This window comes from Haemaphysalis longicornis, unplaced genomic scaffold (genome assembly GCF_048455015.1).
Source record: "Haemaphysalis longicornis isolate Haplotype H1 unplaced genomic scaffold, Haemaphysalis longicornis Haplotype H1 scaffold_2, whole genome shotgun sequence".
Taxonomy (NCBI): Eukaryota; Metazoa; Arthropoda; class Arachnida; order Ixodida; family Ixodidae; genus Haemaphysalis; species Haemaphysalis longicornis.
Genome location: NW_027526295.1, coordinates 224,573,655 through 224,593,412, shown reverse-complemented (window position 1 = coordinate 224,593,412; position 19,758 = coordinate 224,573,655). Strand labels below are relative to the sequence as shown.

The window sequence follows — 19,758 nt, the reverse complement described above, 5'->3', positions numbered from 1 at the left end:
AACAGCCTCCCCCTCCTTCCATCCACTCTTCGCACCCATGAGCTGTGAGAGAACCTGGTGACTAACAGCGATTTGGATGTCCAGACAATTATTTCTCGAGAGCGAAGGCTTCCCGCTCATACCATGGCTTTCTGAAATTGGGAACCACTCCCACTTCGCCAGCTCAATAAAACGTTTTTTACTCACTCGCTCACTCGCTTGAGCGCACCAGCTTGGTGCAATTTGTTTAGCGAGAGTCACAGTAGAACACGAGTGCCAGTCGTTTCACATTACCACAACGCGCCTGCGGTTGAAGTCAATGTATTGAGAACTACCCAAATAGGACAACTAACAAATAAATGAACACGTGTTATACCCATTGGTATAATGGCCTACCCGGGCACCGCCGGGTACTACTGCTAGTCAAACATAAAGAAATGTCCAAGTCAGCCATTTCACAGTGAATTTAAAATAAATAAACCGCATGCTATGTTTATTTCCGTTCTTATTATTGTTTTGATGTTTAACAACGCCGTTTCTTCGTTTTAAAATGAGATACAAACCGGCTGACTTGAGCACTGATCGATGCATACCGATGCTAAAACTGTTGACAGAGAGAGCTTTGTTTCCTACACTTTCGCGCACTCTAGTTCTGAGACAGACAGCGTGTAGTGTAGGGCACATATCGTAAATGGCAATGGAATACGAAAAACGGCCACAGACAAACTGCAACCAACGGCATTGTTGGCGCATGAATTCTGCCTGAAAAAAAAAACATATACTCACTTAATTAGAGGAGTGCCTGCTATTGCATTATTGTTTTCGTGGGCTACCTGTGAAAAACGACCTTATCTTGACTCCCGCATCCAAGAGTACAAGTTTAAAGGTTTCACATAATACGAGCAGTCTCAACGAGACGAGCAGCGTTTTACAGGCACGTATGTCTTCAACTGCTTCATTTCCCTTTTTTAACTCTCTCGCTCAATGTTAACTTGTCATAACATGTTGACACTCGACTGCTGCGACAAGCTGACAACACAATTTTTAGAAAAATGTCATCAACAACAAACAGAGCTTGTGCACACTCAAATTTTAACATATTAGTAGCAAAGAGACTATGTAGGCATCCTTAATGCACCAACACTTAGCGGCGTAATGCCAGTTGCTGAGATGAGCATCTCCGGCGTCATTGTTTGATTAAACAATGCAGGGTTGATGATAAAAGCTTCTGCGATCAGCTGAATACAAAGAAAAATACATCTTCGCACAACCTAAAAGTTTATTTGAGAAAAAAATGCTCATTAGGGGATTTGTGTTATCAGTTTTTCTTGTTGGATAAAGTTTCTTGGGGGATTACAAATGTAAGATGTGGGTCGCAACGTACTCTCGTTTGAATTTGTCCAAGTGCTCAACTCTTCCCAAAACATGGTTGAAAATCCAGAGAAGTGGCCTATGCCTATCCAGGTGGTGTGACAAACGGTTACCAAACTTGTAATGGCATGTGATCCCACGGCCTCCTTAAGTACACGAAGGTGGAAGCCGTCTCGTTGCGCTACAATTTAAGTAAAACATCTAGTGTTTCTTGCGTTTCAACTTTTATAGGGAATGAAAAAAAAAAAAATTTGTCCTTATTGATTCCCGCTTAAAGTACACAGTCGTTCATAATATTACTGAGTTAATACATTGGCTATCATTTGACCTGCGCCCTAGTTGTGTGAAGGAAGCTTGTTAAGGAGGCGACATGCGAGAATCCTGACTGACGCAACACAAAGTTTTGTCACACGCCCAACTGAGCTGTTTAGAAATACGAAGGCACTGTCAGAGTGAGGCGTGCACATGAGAGCTCTAAAAAGCAAAAAAAGAAAGACATTTCTGTGTGAGCATTGAAGACTCGGATACCTCGGTAGACAAAACAGGCGCGCACTGAGTTGGAAAGGAGGGACTTTGAAATGTGTCTACAGCTATCGGCTATGCTGTGTAAGGCGGCCAAAATACTGACCACGGTGGCCTTGTTTGGATTTAGGTGAAATGCAGAAGTGTTCGTGTCACGTATTTTGGCAGCGCAATAAAGAGTCCCATCTAATATAAGCTAACACGGAAATCATTATCGTTATCCATATCAACACTCTTTGGTGAAAGAGAGCGAAATAAGGACTAAAATATGGCCGTTAGTCTTCGTGGGCAACCGTTCATCTTCAAGTGGAGTAACTGTGGCAGCGTGTGCGCCGTGTACACAAATGCGGACTAAATGTTCGCCCCGCCAATCTATAAGGAGCAACGGCGAAACGAAACGTTTAGTTTATTTGCTGCGTCATTAATCCCCCTGTAATGGCACCATCGTTACCATTTCGCGCATATGTCTGTGGACAGTCTTATATTTTTAAAACACAAGTCATTACAGTCAGTAGGTCTTTTACATATTGCCACGGGAGAAAATATCGGTCTTAACTGTATACGAAAAGCGCCTAGAGCTAGCAGAGCGGCGGGTAAAGGCTAGGAGCGGTGAAGCGCGATGGTCAAACGCTTCTCGGTAAGGTTATGTTAATACGCTGCGTTGCATACGATTCGCGCGAGGTAATAACGGCCAATGAAAGATTTCATGTGGGTCAACAATAAGATAAATATTAGTGGCAGTAGCAAACGTTGATCCTTACGCGTAACAAATGTGTATATGTTCAATAGATGAGAAGAACGCATTAGTTGCTGATGACAACTGCAAATCAAAAATGCTCGCTACAGCTAAGCGTTTTGAAGTTATCTTTTACACTCGGTACATAATTGCCTTGGGCACCAAAGCTATGAAAACGCTGCAACTGCTGTAAAACCCTGCTGCTTTTCTCAGTCCCGATCGTTTAGCAACGCTAACAAGAATTCAGGCTAAGCAGCACCGAATTTGGTTTCGCGTATGCAGAAAAATATAGTCTGTTCCCTGTAGTGACACTTGTACAGCCGACCGCTCTCACATACGACACCTAGAGCACTTAACATAGGTAGCGAACACTAAAAATATACTTCATTCGCACTAATTTGTGCTGAAACAATTGAGTCGTCCAATCACCCAGCCACCTGTCTCAACTAGGCCACGTATTGATTGCTCTTCACGAGAAAAAGCTATGGTTCTGAGGCTCTACTTAGAATCGAACTGAACGATAGTCCTTGCCGTTAGCAAAGCTCAAAGCGTAAAGCACAAATCGTGGTCACGTTCGCTTGCACGGATAGAAATTCAGAGACCAGTTGCAGCCCGGAGCACGCCGCTAATCCGGAGCACGCCGCTCACGCGTTGTAGACAAGCCTTTTGCCGACTGTACACTAAAGCTCCCCATGAAAAGGTTTCCAATATCTACCGTCCTCTGGTACCGGGTACAACCCGACAACCTAAAGGCAGGCACAGAAACGGCTTTAAAGTTTTATGAATCTCAAAACCATTCATTCTGCTTAGTGCTCGTGGATTTATGCTCAATGGGAGAATAGTCGGTACAAATAATAGAATACGGAATGTCTTCGTTTCTTATTTTCGCTGCAGTTTTTATGAAACATGTTTACTTTCACCTTTTTCTATGTGCTTCGCAACGCATAAAGTTTTTCAGTTAAATGGCACTGTTTGCGCACATCCATGCAGGACGGTAGCTCGTTGTCGGTCACATGTCTTAGTTTGTTGGGGCTGTGTTTGCTTTAAACTAAAGCTGTTAAGAACACATTGTCCGGAACCTTTCGGGTCCCTCATCGATATAGAGAGATAAGACCAAATCAGATCAGAAAAACTTTATTCCTGGCACGGGTGGTACCTTTCTCATGTTGTCTTCAGTGTCCTTCCGGCGACGGCGTTCTTCACATAGGGCCCCGTGCCGTATTCGGCCACCCGGGCTAGCGAGGCCTGTGTCAGAGGGTATCCGCAGAGCAGCGGGTCTTCCCGCTGCCCCTCGTTCATATTTGGAATAAAATGGGTTATTTTTAAGAGTAGTTTGTAGGAGTTTCTGTTCGGAAGATCAAACCACATGTGATATATCTGCGTATTGACGACGTAGGCGACGTTGTTTTGAGTGTAGCTAGTGGTAGTAGAGTGATAGGAGGGCAAGTGTGGAAAAAGTGGATGTCTCAAGTTGGCGCCGTACTACAGCGGGGCGGTTGGAGAAGGAGGGTTCTGGTAGTGGTACCCAAGCTCTGGACGTTCCGTAGTGATCGAAAACTGATCGGTAGTTCTTGAGGCGGTCCCTGTGGCAGAACTGCAGAGAGGGGCGGGAAGTTCTGCAGTGCCATCGGGCTCATTCTCATGTGCCCATTCATTTACCGTGAGCTGTACGTTAATGGACAGGGGGTGCCCAAACAATGCGCTTTTATTTTGTTTCTGGATTCAGACACAGAGAAATATTTACGTGCACTCTTCGTCATGTTTCTGTTGAGCGGGTAATACCCTGATGTCCCTCTTGAAGGGAGTGGTTGTGGTTTCTGTGCTCAAGCGAAGAGAACTAATGATGTTAGAAAGTAGCGGAATGAGAGGGATGAGCCTCCCAGCTTTTATGACAGTAAACTGAAATATTTTTGCAGTAGCTGCTTGTTTTACACGTGTATTAGTTATTTTTTTCTTCTTCACGATTGTCTCCTTTCTGTTTTCATTATCACTTTCTTTGCTTATTTTAGTTAGCCGATATTTTCATTATCCCTTCCCTTTTTAAAGATAATAACATAGCGATGCTAACCAAGTGAAAGAAGGGAATACCTGCGTGCTTCGGATCTCACTCCTTTGCCACAATTCGTGAATGTGAGTGAGCCTGCGTAGTCATCATCTACCTGGACAAGGGCTTAAGCGTCCACGGGACCCCGACCAGGCTTCCACATCAAGCTATTTGCAGCATCTACCGGATAACCCAGAGAAGGAAACGGCAAGCCTTGACCGACCTTGACCGACTGCTAGGGGAGTCATCTGCTCAATAGATGTACTATGAAACCGACTTTACAGTATTCCTTTGGCGCCGCCTCAAACGGAAACTTCGCCAGACGACCTGGCCAGATGGTCATATGCCTAGAGAAGACAATGCCCAAGGAATGTTTGCGGTGACTTACCACTTAAGAAGGGAGACAACCTCCCTAGTCTCAACAGGAAAACTTTATCTGGGTTTTTTGAACATCTGGCATGCAAACAGCTGAGAGAAATCAGATTTATTCTTATATGAACACCATGGCCGTCGACGTGAGCTCTCGAATGATAGTTACCAAGTTGCCGCTGTTATAGACTTGAGAGATATTTTGATTCGATCGTTCCTGGCACAAAGGAAATAATCAGTTACTGGAGTTATCTCTGGTCTGGACATTGATATAACTGATACTTACCTACGCAGCCACATAACAACCGCAGCCAGGATTGTGAAAAATCATCGGTTTCGGCGATCGTGATGCATCAAACTTGTTTTTTGGTGTGAGTCACTCCCGGCGTAAGTGAAAGTGGCAGACGTGTGACACCACGTGCGACCGTACATACCGAGTACACTGCAATGCCACAGATGTCCCAAGATGGGCCACGTTAGTGCCGAAACCAAGAACCGGGTGTCCTGCCGGCGTTGTGGTGGAATTCCGGAATCGTCTGGTTGCAAAGCGCACGTGAAACGTGTGATCTGTTTCGATCTGCATGAAGCCCCATCCCCAGAGTATCCTAGGATAATGCACGAGAAGCGTGTAATTAAGATGATGGGGAAGGACAAGTCCCCCCAAAAAGGGGCTGCCATTTCTCTAAGCCGGAAAAGTAAGCGCTCAGGCCAGAGTGGTCGCAGGATTTAATGCACACGAAGCGAGTGGCAACCACAGCAACCGGTGCGGCTTCCACCGGCGTTGCCGCCACCACTTCGGCAAGTGGGCAAAGAGACACCCTCCTTACCCAGAGCCATGATGTGTTTTATCAGGCACTCTTCGTAATGGGCAGTGGCCCTCGATCCTCTCATGGGGACTCGTAAAAGCGAGTCTGTAGGAATGAATCCGCAACCTGTGGACCACAAAAAGCTTAATACTGAGAAGGTCCTGAAAATGGTAAACCATTTACTAAAACAATGTGTTGACTGCTTTGTGATGTAACTGTTGGATGTTTTAGAGCCCCTGCTTGCTGTAATTCTGTGACGTTTGAATCTACATAGCAGGCCATGCCGGTCGATCTACAATACTGACGTGCAACCCTCGATGAACTCTTATGACTGGAGTTGTAATCTGGGCTTTGCACCATGTAAATGATCTGACGCTGGTCATACGTCCCTGCTGTGCAATGGACTGAAACTGTGGAAACTCTGATGCCATTCGCTGCCACTGTCATTTCACATGTCTCCGCATGTGCTTCCCCACCCCCAACGCAGAGTAGCTGGCCAGAACACTTTTTCAGGACGACCTCTCTGTCTTTCCTTTCCCTGAAGTGGGTTTCTCTTTACTTCGGAAAAACGTTTTGCTGTTGTGACGGAGGAGGTGTCGACAAAGCTCACAACCATGCGACACAGACGCCAGCTAAACATTAACGACCGGTATAAAATCTTCAATGACAGTTTCTCGAGCACGACGTTATGGCAATAATATAAAATAAAGCGGTCGGTCTGCGAGACGTTGGCTAGAATTTCTTTAGTCACGCCGCTGTATGTGTTCCCCGTCCATAAATAAAGTATACATCGAGGATAGTGAAGCGCGAAGCTGGTACAGGGAACGCTTTAAAACACACTTGTATTTCAAAAAGCCGAACATTTTCCGTTAGCGAAGGAGCGCAAACATCAAAAATAACTCTTAAGAGCTCCCCGCGTCTATTAACGGACGAGGAACAAGCCTATACAGACTGGAATCTTAGTCGCTCTATACCCTTGTCCTTGAGCCGTAAATAAAAGGCGCGCTTGGCCGGAGCCAGACGGACACCGAAGTGCCTTTAAAGATGGCCTACGTGCAGCGCGATCGAAATGCTCTTATTTCTTCGATGGGCTTCGAATGAACCGCCGCAGAGACACGGTGGCCTCCCGGCCGGCCAGGGGCGAGTGCCGGCGAAGAAGTAGGGCGAGCCGGCCTGAGAAAAAATAAAATGCGTGGCGTAAGTTCTCGGCCTTCGCAAACGGGATCTTCACTGGCCGCAAAGGCACGCGGTTATCAGCGGCACTGCACCTCCGTGGGTGCAGTGCCAGTGGACAGGCGGCGTGACACTATATCTCCTCGTGGGCGTCTCGTTATGCGGCCCATTCCGATGCCTTATACGGGCGTCTTCTCCTGTGTTAATTTACCGGGCGTTTTAGGACCTTGCGTGTCGGCACCTCCCTCATTTCTCTTTAGCAGACTTTTCCGTAGCTTGTTCCATTTGTCTTCGGGGGAATTCCAGAGGAGTGCGAGCCGGAACAATTGCGGTCCGCGTGCAGTTATGGATAGTCAAGACGTTATGCGCTGTTAGCAACTGGCAGTTCCCGCTTCTACTTTGCGAAGGCTCGCCTTAACTTAGGCATACGCCCTTGTACAAAAAAAAATTCAGGACGAAAATGGAGCCGCACGCTGTGGAACGGAAAGCCTGGAATTAAAAAAAAAGTGACTTTGTTCACTACAGTCACCAGATTTCTGGGGGCTGAAGTGAACAATATTGAGATGTCGCGGGATCGCTGTTTAATTTTTTCGTGCTGAGTCAGGCAGCTGGAAAGGTGACGGTGAGAGAGGAAGATGGATGAAAAATTGGCTGGTGATTACGATACTCCCCAATGCGAAAGTTGGGCGCAGCTGTTTAGCTGCTTTGGCTGTGAAAAATATGTTAGAGCAAATAATTTCATACAGGCATATATGTATGGTTACAGAAAACTTTTATTTGCAGTGGCTGACGAAGCGCAAGCGCCGGTTGTCTCGCTCATTGTTTAGCACTCACTGCGTTCTGGCGTCGGCGGTGTTCAGCCTCCGCTCGGACAGCTCGTTTAGCTGCAGCGGCTGACGAAGCATACGACCGGTTGCCTCACTCGCAGTTCAGCACTCACTCCTGAATGCTGCTGTGTGCTGAGGCAGCACTCACTCGTAGGTTCTCTGGGCGGCAGCGATGGTGACGCTCTGCGTCGACGGTACGAAGTGCGTCTCAGGAAGAGACCGCGAACTGCGTGTTAGGAAGCGAACGCACATCATCGTCACACGCACGCCTCCTAACGTTTTCGCCAAGCGTAGCGCAGACGAGCGTCTCATGCGGGCTCAGCATACTGTCCCCTACTCGCACACTTTCGGTGCAGCGTCTCGCTAAGCCGCCACGGCGAACCACCCACCCCCCACAATTTGGCGACAGTCTCCTCCTTTGCTTTCTTTCACTCTTCGGTCTTGCCATCGTTCGCTCGGTTACAACGACGACGGCGTTGCCGCGCAGCCCAGGAACGGGCGCCAAAGGGCTGCGCCCTAAATGGAAAACCCATCAGCCTGAAGAGGCTTGCACATGGTGACTGATATGATGTGACATTCATACAAAAGAAGACCGTGGGAAGGGTGAGGGTGCAGTCATACTAAGATCAATTTTATTGTCTTATACATACCACTCATCTTAAGGAAGAATGTTTCGTTTGGAGCAAAGTCATCTGTAGGATCACAATGAGATGACGACTCTGCGCAGTAAAGCGTCGCCACATTGAACGTTATGTACAGAGACCGTTTGAAAATACACACCTGGCCACATTAAAAACGGACAAGTTGATATTATCGAGAAGTTCTGGTCAGAAATATCGTATCACCTGCCAGACTACTTATCCTTCGAAGAGCTGGTTACCACGTCGCCTTAATGTTTACAGATCCTGGTGACGGCAGTGTTACGGAAACAGATCACCGCGCAGCTCGACTTCAAGTTTTCTGCACACGTGAGAACTAGTCGATAAGAAACTTTTGCGCGTGGTTGAACGCGTAACTGACGTCAGTAGTTCTTACCCAGCCAACACAACATCTCCCGTGTAAGGTGTTGAAATCGGGTACGCCCGAAGCGGGCCGAACGTACCAACCTTGAGGTACATTACACTTCCGCAAATGGCACGGAAACGTTTATTTTTGACGAGACGCTCATGCGTATCTGAACAGCCCATGCCCGCGGCGACAACTTTCTGTCGTCCCGGAGTGAGCTGACCCCAAAATAACCCTACGCACTGCTGCATGACCTTTCAGGTCACACCGAAAGTGCTGCCGAAAGTTTTCTCTTCATTTCTGAAGCACCGCTGCCACCTTAGCGCTGCCCGACATGCAAATACCTCGGGCGGTCCTAAACCCACTCCAGCCGCCCTAGTCATCATGTCGGGCCTTTCTTTCCTCGTGCATCCCGCCATCTCCCCTCCTGAACGCGTATGTCTGAGCGCGTACGAGGCGTAATTCATGCGCATGTCGGCTGGCTCGTGCGGTGTCGTGAAATAGAAAGTAGGGCGACGTCCCCCTACCACTGACGCCGCACGCCCCCCCTATATAAAGGGCCGAATTCCTGTTGACAGCAAAGTTTTCTCAGTCGGTTCCGAAGGCACGTCTGGGGTGAGCCAGAGGATACACGTGAATTCTGGCGACGGATTCGGTGGTATAGGAGGACGATTCAAGCCAGGCGCCAACGACAGGCACAAAGAAACGGCCATGGTATTTCAGGTGAGCTTGTGCGGGAAACACCGCAAGGTCGTGTACTCACCCCCTTGCTCTTTTTTTTTTCTTTTGACTTCCTTTTCTTCACACAAGCGTCCGAACGTTGTACAGCTCCTTTTTCTATAAATATCGATTCCCACCCGAAAAAAGACGCGCCAGGAAGCACACACCGGCGTGATAATGATGCCGAATAAACGACCTATTCGTGCCGTAGAAACCTTTGATTTCCGCGAGTGAGCGTGTAAACTGATTGTTCGCACACAAGGCGCATTTTGCGGATATTGTGAGGTGGTTCCGCGGAAACCTGTTCCCACGAGCGCAATCATCTTTCCACAGTGCGTAGTACGGGGCTTTGCATAATCGAAGAGAACAAACCTGTCTTTGAATATATCCTATTTCTATTTCCCCGTTCAGACCACGGCTTTTTTCTTCGCGTTTTCTTTTCCTTTTATCTGCTTCCATCTAAAAGCTTCCAGCTCGCTGATGCGATGTCTCGTGAATTCTTATCCTGCTTAGATTTTGATGGGACTACAGGTACGAGAATTCGTCTTCGGTTTACCACTTACTTCGCTTTGCAAAATCGAAACCGTCTCCATGCCCTCCCGGTTCACGGCCTTGCTTTCAGAGGGCCTCCCATAACTAAGGATTTGCGTTGGAGATTTTCACCCCGCCACAACGCGGTTAGTGTGACAGAATAAACCGCGCAAATAAATTATTAGTTTACAGCGCATTGAGAATCACCGACCGCCTCCAGCCAGATTGCACAAGCGCCAAGAACAGACTCTGCAGATTGCGGTGACCTTACAATGGAAAAAGTACCAGAGGATCGCTAAGCATATTCTTATGAGATGAGGACGCGAAAGCATTTCATTTGGCTAGGTTGTTACGGTAGTTGTTGGGATGGCGCGGAGTGTGCGCGGAGTGTGCGCTGCGGTTAGGCCGACGGGGTGCAAGGCTCCATGTCGCCGACAATGGCACCGCTCATGTCATACGATGAGTTCCTATAACTCAGGTTCAAATTGCGCGCCTTAGGTCAGCTTGCGTCATCTAGTAAATTACCTGCTAGCGAGCGCCCAACCTCGTACCGAGCGTCAGTCGCTTATATTTGAAGCACCTCTAATGCCATGTTCGGCGAGGTGTCGGCGTAGAGTAGTGGTAAAGCCAAACGCCTGTCATCGCGCGTACGCGGATCCAATTCATTCCCGTCTGTGCCATGGCTCTTGTGGTCATAAGACGTAGGTTGTGGGTGGCAGGCGTTGCCACCTGCATCATTTCGGTGAGGGAGGTCACTTTCTTTCCGGAAACGGCTTTTGCGGACGCCTTTCACGGATGCCAGCCGAATTCGCGCTTTCCCCAACCTAGCCAAGAAATGCTTTCGCGTTGTACTAGTGCTGCAGAACAACACGTGCGCAAGGATAAACAAGGTGCCACCACGAATTCAAAGGGCGACTGCAGGTGCACCAAGAATACTTCTCAGCGCATAGCATAGCGGTAATTAAACGTAAAATCGTTTGGTCAGCCATTACGTATTTTTCATGGTTCTTCGTGCCCACGCCTGGTTTCAAACTGCTTTAAAGACAAAGCAGGTGAGATTTTACTTATATCGGAAGCAACTGCCTAGCTGAATTGCGCGCAGTTACGGGTCACTGAATAAATTAGTCAAGGTGCGGTTCCACACCCGGTTTGAAAGGTGGTATACACAGTCTTCCGAGCATTTCGCATTTGGAAATCGGCCACTGCGACCTCAAACCCAACCTGCAAACCCTCGCTGAGCAGTGGAATGCCTCAGAGACTCGCGCACCCGATTTTGTGCTGGGAAAGGCCGGTTCTTTCTCATTTCCATATTTTCCAATGCGCAGAGCACTGAAGTGATGCGTGGGATTTGCATACTCACCGTAACGCATACATATTCGCCACAGCATTTATGGCGGCGTCTTTCCGATTGGAGCAATAACGTACAACCACGAGTCTCGTTCGCCTACGCCCCATTCATTCTATACGGCAGGAAACACTTTTCTCACGCCGGTGAGCTCAGGAGAAAGAAATGCAAATATAGTGGGGATTCGATTCATTGAGAAACGGAGAAATCGGTTGCAAGAACTTGTCTTTAAATCGTCACCGCCTTATTCGTTAAAAACCACTGCCTTAAACACCTATGGCCGCAAATAACATTTCAAAACGCTTAATAAGCCGAGGTAGCTTTCAACCATACACGGCAGTATGTAAGGCAAACAGTGATACAGCTGAGAAAGTACGATACGAGGTTATAGCGTTACCGACAAATTTATTGGATGCCACAAGGATTGTGCAAATGTCAGAATAAATCACCCGTAAAAGCCAGTGCGACACACTTTTATTACATTCATAAACGCTTTGCTGAAGCAGTCGCAGCACTCGGAAATATTACCGCCATCAGCTTTCGAAAAGACAGTCATCGACTGTATATGAAACCCGTCGATTTAGGGCGCGCGTTTAATGCGACGATATGTTCACTCTCCAGCTTTACAACTACTGCAATAACCCCATAGGTGGCCGACTCGACCTTGCTTCGCGGCCGCTCGTATTCCGTTAGACTTGCCTTGAAAGGCGACGACGTTTCAGCGGTTTCTTAACCAGCACTACGCCGTGGAAGTAGTCATGGCTTCATCTCGGTCGTTCCGTCTATGCTGGCGGGAATGGCCGCCGATGGCGGCAACGATGCGCGTTTTTGGCATCTAAATTAGCGATTTTAGAGAACCCGTTTAGACGGGGAATGTGCGTCAAAGCCGCTTTGAGGAGGCGCTGCACAGCGCGTCATTATAAGGCCGGCTTGTCCTTCGGTGCAGATTGCCCGATACGCGTCCAACTTGGGTCCAGTGATGCACATACCGTTCGTGACACTGGCAGACGACCGCGTCACTGTGTAGTCAAGGATGATATCTTCGCGCGGACCACCAAATTGAGCCCGCATTGACTGACCTCGCGCTACACATGGGCGCTAATTATAGATAACGGGTCAACTTCGGCGAAGCCGGATTAGAAGTCGAATTCCTGCGCTGTACCGTACTTCGCGTTCGTATACCGCACTTGCGGTCGCAAGCAATACGAAACACTGAAAGGTAATCCTACTTCCGTTAGGTAGGACCCTGGCAGCATATGCCTGCAACATGTGTACCAACCTCTGCTTGCAAATAAAACAATAGTACCAGTACCCAGGCGTGAAAGATGAAATCTCACTTAGTCGTGACCTTACATTTGATCCTTCCTCTGCAATCGCCAGTGCCTTTCGGACATTTACACAAGCGGCAGTCGGAACCACCGAAGTTGCGACCCAGTCAAAAAAGACAGGAAAAATGCCTGTAGTTTGCCGTATTTTCGCGTGTCGTACTGTCGTCTTGTTGTATTCTTGTCGTGTCGTGATTGTTCTGTTGTGTGTCGTATTCCTGTCCTGATTTTGATGCTCCGTCGTGCCGAATTCCTGTCTTGTCCCGATCCTGATGTTCTATCAGTAGTTTCACATGGTTTGAATGTTATTGCCCATTGTGAAGATTTCGCAAATGGTAGTTCTGCTGTGACTACAAAAATGTTTGTCGTTGAGAAAATTGACAGTCGTTACGTCAGAAATATGAGTCGTAACAACAGATGGCTTTGTCGTAACAACAGGACTTCTGTTGTCACATTTTTGTCGCACGACATGAATTCTTGTTGGGTTTTTGCGGTATTGCAGTTGTGTTTTTTGACTGGGCATGCACAACTCCCGCATAGCAAGTACCGCATATTATGCCCACAGTAACGTGAACTTCAGGAAGCGCTAAAAGATGGAGGGGTGAGGTGTGGGGCTCCTGTAAAAAATAAGATTGATATCACACCCTCCATCCCGAGTGCTGCCTCAAGCAAAATAAGCGTACCCGCGTGCGCCCCTTCAAATAAATTCATTTCCCTGAGCACCGTCTGCAGTTACACAATATCCCCTCCATTCGCCCTTATATAAATTTCGTTCTGAAGCCTTGATCTGCCCTTTGTATAGGGTCGGTGCAGTTATACCGCACATGCAGGAAATTTATTAGGAACCAACTCTCGATGAAGGCATGGATACAGTCATACTTAAGTGTTTTTACTCTTTCATCCTGCTGACTGTTTCACGCCACTTTGAAAGTGTATATCAGCGTAGAGGGACACAGAAAGCAAGTAACAATTTTGTTGGGGGGACTGGTTGTGGATAGTCAATAGCTGACAAACATACCGCACTCAGCGGCGCTTCTTTGGAAGGGTGGTATCTGACAGAAACATTACGGTGGGCATTTTAGTAACAAGGTATTTTTTGCTGCAATTTGTGATGTCATGGCGTGCAAGTGCTTGGAAACGAACAAACAATTTTTTTAGAGGTTTTGGTAAATAAGGTTTTGGCAACTTACATTGCACTTTGGTAGCTTTGGCAGGCTTTACAGGACACATTGTACTTGCAATGCGCCTCTCGTTTGCTCAGGCTTCATGGTATGCTACTCTAGGAGACCTGCAGAAGAAAAATTGGACAAAATAAACGCAGGAACTCGCGGCTTATAATTGTAACTCGCATGTTCAACTTACTGAACAGTTGCCAGGAAGGCTGTAAAACGCCCAATATTTTTACTTAGAAAAATAGTGCCGTGATTTTAAAGACCCTTACATTTCTTCTGTTCCCTGTGCCGAACTTGTTTAATGTTAGACCACTAGATTTACTAACTGAAATCTGTAGTGCTTTTAAACATTTCTCACAATGCTATACCAGCATTTGAAATGAACCTGTTATCCTTAACTCGGTCGGCTCGTTTTTTCCCAATGTTCATGTTTTTTTGCAAGATCGATGCCTTAAGGACCCCAATATGAATACATGCGTGTTGATGTTTATCGCTCCTCTCTATAATAGAAGATTAAATCATTCTTACAAATTACACTAAACCCTTCATAGCTGTGTTCGAACGCAGTCACTAGTAGAAAAAAAACTGCAGCGTCATAGTTTACACTTTAGGCCCGAGTACCTATTTTTTCTCCTGAACGTATATCTTTTTATAGGCAGTATTATCATTGCTTCGTTCTGCCCATGAAGGCCTGAACACGTGGTTCACGTCCTCACCAAACCTGATTTAGAGGCGGCGAAATACAGAAAAAGTCATTCAAACAGTTTCCAAGTAACTTCCACTAAACCGAAATCGCCCTGCTACCACCTGCTTACCATGAGGTTGGCAAGACAGTACGCAGATTCCTTTTAGCGCATCCATCTCTAATCAGAGCTTGTGATGTTATGGCAGGTTCAGGGCCGTTGTTGGAGCGGCTCACAAGTGACGAGGCACGTGACCATATTGAGGTAACGGAAGTGTTTATCAAAAAAAAAATTGAAAAGGAAGGAGGAAAAATGGATAAAGAAGTCGAGAAGTGAGGCTTAGCACGCGAACACACTCTGGCAGCGGGAAAGAGTTCTAGAGTCCAAGCCCGCGTGGAATTGCACAAGGAAGCGTCTTACAGTTTTGGCGGCGGTGGCAAGTGGAAGTTCCCGTCGAAGGTGACTACCGCTGGCGCTTGGTATCGTTGACGCGGTGCGGCATCCGAGCACAGTCACGGCGCCGAGATGACGCTACCGCGGATTCGCCCGAAGCAGCTTTTCGGGCTGGAAGCACGAGCACTGCTTAGGGTAGCGCTGCCTCAGTCCGGTCTACTGTTGCTGGAGCCCAGGGTCTTCAAAGGTCGACTGGCGCTGGTCCGCCAGGATACCCAGGGGTAGACGATCCGCCTGTTGCTCCCTATCGCTTTTTGGTTGTTTGGGTGGTTCGACACTTAAATCATGGCGCATACCCACGCAGGGGATCTGCCAAGATGCTGCCTGTAGTGATTAGGCTGTGACCCTGTTTATTTTAGTGAGAAAAAGAGCAAAGTAAGAGGAACAGATTGAGGGAAGAAAAAGAAATCTTTGGATATAACCGAATTGTCACGGACAAAATCCCGAATGAGGAAATAGCTGTCTAGCAGGTCATCCGGTCTGTCGCCGCAACAAACGAGTGAAAGGCGATCACAACATATCTGTGGCAAACTCCTAGGACGGAAGCACACATTGTATGACAATGGTGGAAGATACCGGGAGATTAAGCCGATTAAACGTGTATTCAAGCTGCGTGCGTCGCATCGATGAAAAGCTGTGGCAATTTAAAAGAAAGTTTTCAATAGTTTCTAGGGCCTTGTAGAAAGGACATTGAGCAGATAAAGCCTGACCAGCTTAGTGTAGATAAAAACTCAGAAGGGGATTCGCCTCTCGATCCTTCTCGAAACGCCCACGTGCCTCGTTCCTCTTATTCACCGCCCTTGTCTCGAGACCCCCTCGTTGTTGTTGGCGCGTACCCAATCAGGGGATCGGCCAAACATCAGTCGTTAATTCGAATGAGATTACTGCCTAAGTGGATGATTCCAGGAAAATTAGAAAAATTTTGAAGCTTTTTTTCTTCTTCTGTTTAAGGAATCCGGTTTGGAAATTAGTCAATATTGAAACAAGAACAAATAAATAAATAAAGAATCGCATTCTCGCTTCTTATCTTCACTCGTAGCCAATCGCGCGCTTGTCGCGTGTCCTTTCGCGTGATTTCTTCTTGCGTTTCCCGCGCTCGGGGCACCTGATGATAGAAATAAATTACGAGAACGAATTGAGCAGCCTGACGGCGGTCACTGAAGGGCGGCCTTTTGTTGATCGCAGTTTGTATCGGCTCCTTTTCAGCTACTGTTGATCGCCGCTGCCGCCAGCACGGCGCTGGCCGGCTACGCCCGACCGGCCGCGGCAGCTCCCATCCTTGCGGCCGCTCCAGCTGTGGCTGCTCCTGCAGCCGCAGTGCTGGTGCAGGTATGTACACCGTCCAATGTTGTCCGTTAACGTTCAGATGGACGATTATACAAGCGTTGTGCTAACAGCAACCATGGTTACGTATCGCTGTTGATTGGGGGACAGTCGGCTTCGACTTAGACTTGCTGATTCTTGTGATCGCGTTTGCTTCCTTTTTGTCGTTTTTTCTCGCGCTCAAATAATATTCCTCAAACTAATAATTATTTGCTGAAACTTTAATAAAACCATGAAACCGAGGGAAAGATGGAGGTCTGGCTTAAAATATAAAAATTATGTCTTCGGTCAGCTCTTTCTCTTTTTTGCGTTTGTCTTCTGTAGTTGGGTTGTTTTTCTGTGCGCATAGCGTGGGAACGGGCAATGATGCTTTCTAGCTGCATTTAGAAAGACTAGCTCTGCGGAAGAATTTCGAGCGGTGACAGTAACCTTTAACGTTGAGATGACTGTTGGGCACCCAATCAACGTTTCTGATGCTTTTATCAATTAACAACAAAAGTTATTAAAGGGCATTGTCAAGTAAAAAGCAATCCATTAGATAGTATTAAATTTTAGGATGTTTGCCCTAAGGCATGTCACGACAACCTGTTTCTACGGAGCCCAAAATGCAATAGTCCGATGCTCATTTTTTTGTGCAAGACTGTGGTAATGAAGTCTCAAATCAGGATTTTACTCTCATGCTTTCTTAACTCAGATATAAAGTGAAAGGGTAAGCTTTATTAATTTCGCGTGAAATAAATTACAATCTTGCACGCATTCTAGATACCGCTAATTCCCCCCCGCCCTTGTTTTTACATAAGTGTTTACTATTCTTGTTTACGCTAAATTTCCTCCATATCTCACAGTAAGTGGGTGTGAAGATGATTAGTAAAGGGAATTACAAATAGCACCAATGGGCTGCTAACCATACATGCAACGCCACACCCTACAACATGTACGTTTTCTTCACTTCAACCCGCCGGCAATTTCGGACGATTTAACAGCCATATCTTCCCTCCTGCAGCCGCCGCACCCGTACAGCTTCGGGTACGACTCGAAGGACGAGTTCGGCACGCACCAGTACCGCAACGAAGTGAGCGACGCTGCCAACCAGAAGCGCGGCAACTACGGCTACAAGGACGCCGTGGGCGTCTTCAGGCAGGTCGACTACGTGGCCGACGCAGCGGGCTTCCGGGCCAACGTGTACACCAACGAGCCCGGCACGGCTCCGTCGGCACCCGCCGCAGCCGCCTACTCAGCGCCCGTGGCCGCCGCTGCCGTGCCCGTGGCCCCTGCCGTGCCCGTGGCGCGACCTGCCCCCGCCGTCTTCGCCCCAGCGCCACTACGGACTGTGGCCAGGCCAGTGGCCGCCCCTGCGCCTGCACCGGTGGTACCCGGCCCCGTGCCTGTCCCTCCGTTCCCGTTCCCATTCCCGTTCCCAGGCCATGCAGTGGCGGCCGCCGCCCCAGCGCCAGCTCCGTTAGTCTTCGGACCCCCCGTCGCTAGACCCGTAGCCGCTCCCTTGGTTGCTGCACCCGCGGCGTTCCCCGCACCCGCGGCGTTCCCTGCACCCGCCGTGGTTCATCACGCGCCAGCTGCTTTCTTGGCCCCACCTTTCCATCCGGCGGCCCAAGTCGTCCACTCCGCAGCGCCGGTTTTCCCGGCTCCAGTGCACGTAGGCTACCGACCAGCGCCGGTAGCAGCCGCAGCTCCAGCGCCTGCTCCGTTGGGGTACCCGGGCGGACCTTACCTCCACTACTATTGAGGCAAAACGGACACTTCGTATATACATCGCATTGATCACGTCACCACCGTGTGAGCCTTGTCAGCGGACTGAGGGACATCGTCCCCCATGTCGGTTGGACAGCCGAAGAGCAGGTATACGTCTCAAGAACACTGGGGAAGGCTAAAAAAGAGGGAATAACACGCCGTGTCCTCCGTGTTGAAACGGTTTGTATTCGCGTGATAGCTGACGAAGTTTTTTTGCCCTGCTAAATCATCAGAATTTTTGTGTGCGTGCGTGTTGATGCTGTTAGTGTAGAGCAATTTATGTGCATAGTGCCTGGAGATTATTGATAACTATCATGCTATTCCTATACAAACAATTTCGAGTGATTCCAGAATCTGTACTTGATCGGGAGTACCACTGTAGCGTGACATGACCGAAAGAATTCTTTTGAAGGGCTTGCCTCAGATATTTCCAAGCATTACGGCGAGAATTAGCCATCGTAATAAGTAGGAGTCCTATCTATACACGTGGACCTCCTTTTAGATACGTATGTATGCTATGTTTATACCCTTCCGCGGTGTTATTTTTTTGGACTTGACCCTCCAAGTGACTGACAAGGGGCAACTTGTGACGGGGAATAGTCTTAAAGTGCACCCACCATTTTCTTATGCTTTAAATGGCACGCTACATCCTTGGTCGACTCTGGGGAGTGTCTGCATATAAATAGTCGCCCAAGTTGTACATTATACATCGCACATGTTGTACGGTAGCCACAATTTCTCATCGTAGTTGTAAGCAATAAAGTCTAGTCTAACACACACATCGCTCATTGAAGAGAAAGAGGCGTAAGAATATTAATAATATTGCCGTTTATGGCAGCAAAGTGTGTTTATTTTGCAACGGGACCTTGGCATTCTGTTCTTAATGCAGCTTCTGCGTATTGCTGCCCGCAGTGGACCGCGCATAAGCTCACAGTCTTGTGGGCAGTATTCATCTTATGTTTGTCCACGTGCTTCAGCCACGGCATTCAAAATCGAGTTTAAGAGCACTGTAGCTGTAGGATATGATTTATTAATTACGGTCGAGTGCTGTATCATACCTTTGTATACCATGTATATTTCGGTTCACCCAATAAAAATTCAAATGGCAGTTTGACGCTTCCCTACGCTGTATTTTAGACACAAAAACTTGTTCATGCAACAAACCCAAAGAGCGATGCTGTTCCCGCTTATGCTTGGCGGCCTCAGCTCATACTTGATGGCTCCATTACCACATCGTCGCACTCTACGCAGTGTTTGTATATTCAGAAAATACTGCGCAAAAAAGAACTTATCTCCTCCAAGAAGGAATGTCACCACCTCAGCCCCGACACACTGCTTGGCAAATAAGGTAACAGGAATTGGCAATTAATTTTTTGTTGCTATAATCTTTGAAATTAGGAGCAGAGAATCAAAGTTTTGCTTCTTTTTATGCACCAGCGTGGTTCATGTTAACGGATGCGGGATGACACAGGTGCCTCCGAAAGGGCCACAGTCTTCGCGTCAGGTAGAAGCGCGTATCATGATTCGGCATGTCGGTTTCTTGCTCAAATGGCGCTTTATAAACGCAATCGATTTTTTTTTGGCGCGTGTCGAGTCGTAGGGTAGAAAAGCAGTTCTTATAAAAC

At 47.7% G+C, this 19,758-nt stretch overlaps 1 protein-coding gene across 1 annotated transcript; it reads left to right on the top strand.

Annotated features, from left to right (window-relative positions):
- The first annotated feature begins 9,433 nt into the window (after positions 1-9,433).
- On the top strand, positions 9,434-19,242 carry LOC144167652 (uncharacterized). The gene is made up of 3 exons (XM_077696841.1): positions 9,434-9,555; positions 16,268-16,390; positions 17,388-19,242. Exons 1-3 carry the CDS (start codon positions 9,544-9,546, stop codon positions 18,126-18,128), a joined length of 876 nt encoding a protein of 291 aa, XP_077552967.1. The 5' UTR covers positions 9,434-9,543; the 3' UTR covers positions 18,129-19,242.
- Positions 19,243-19,758: the final 516 nt, after the last annotated feature.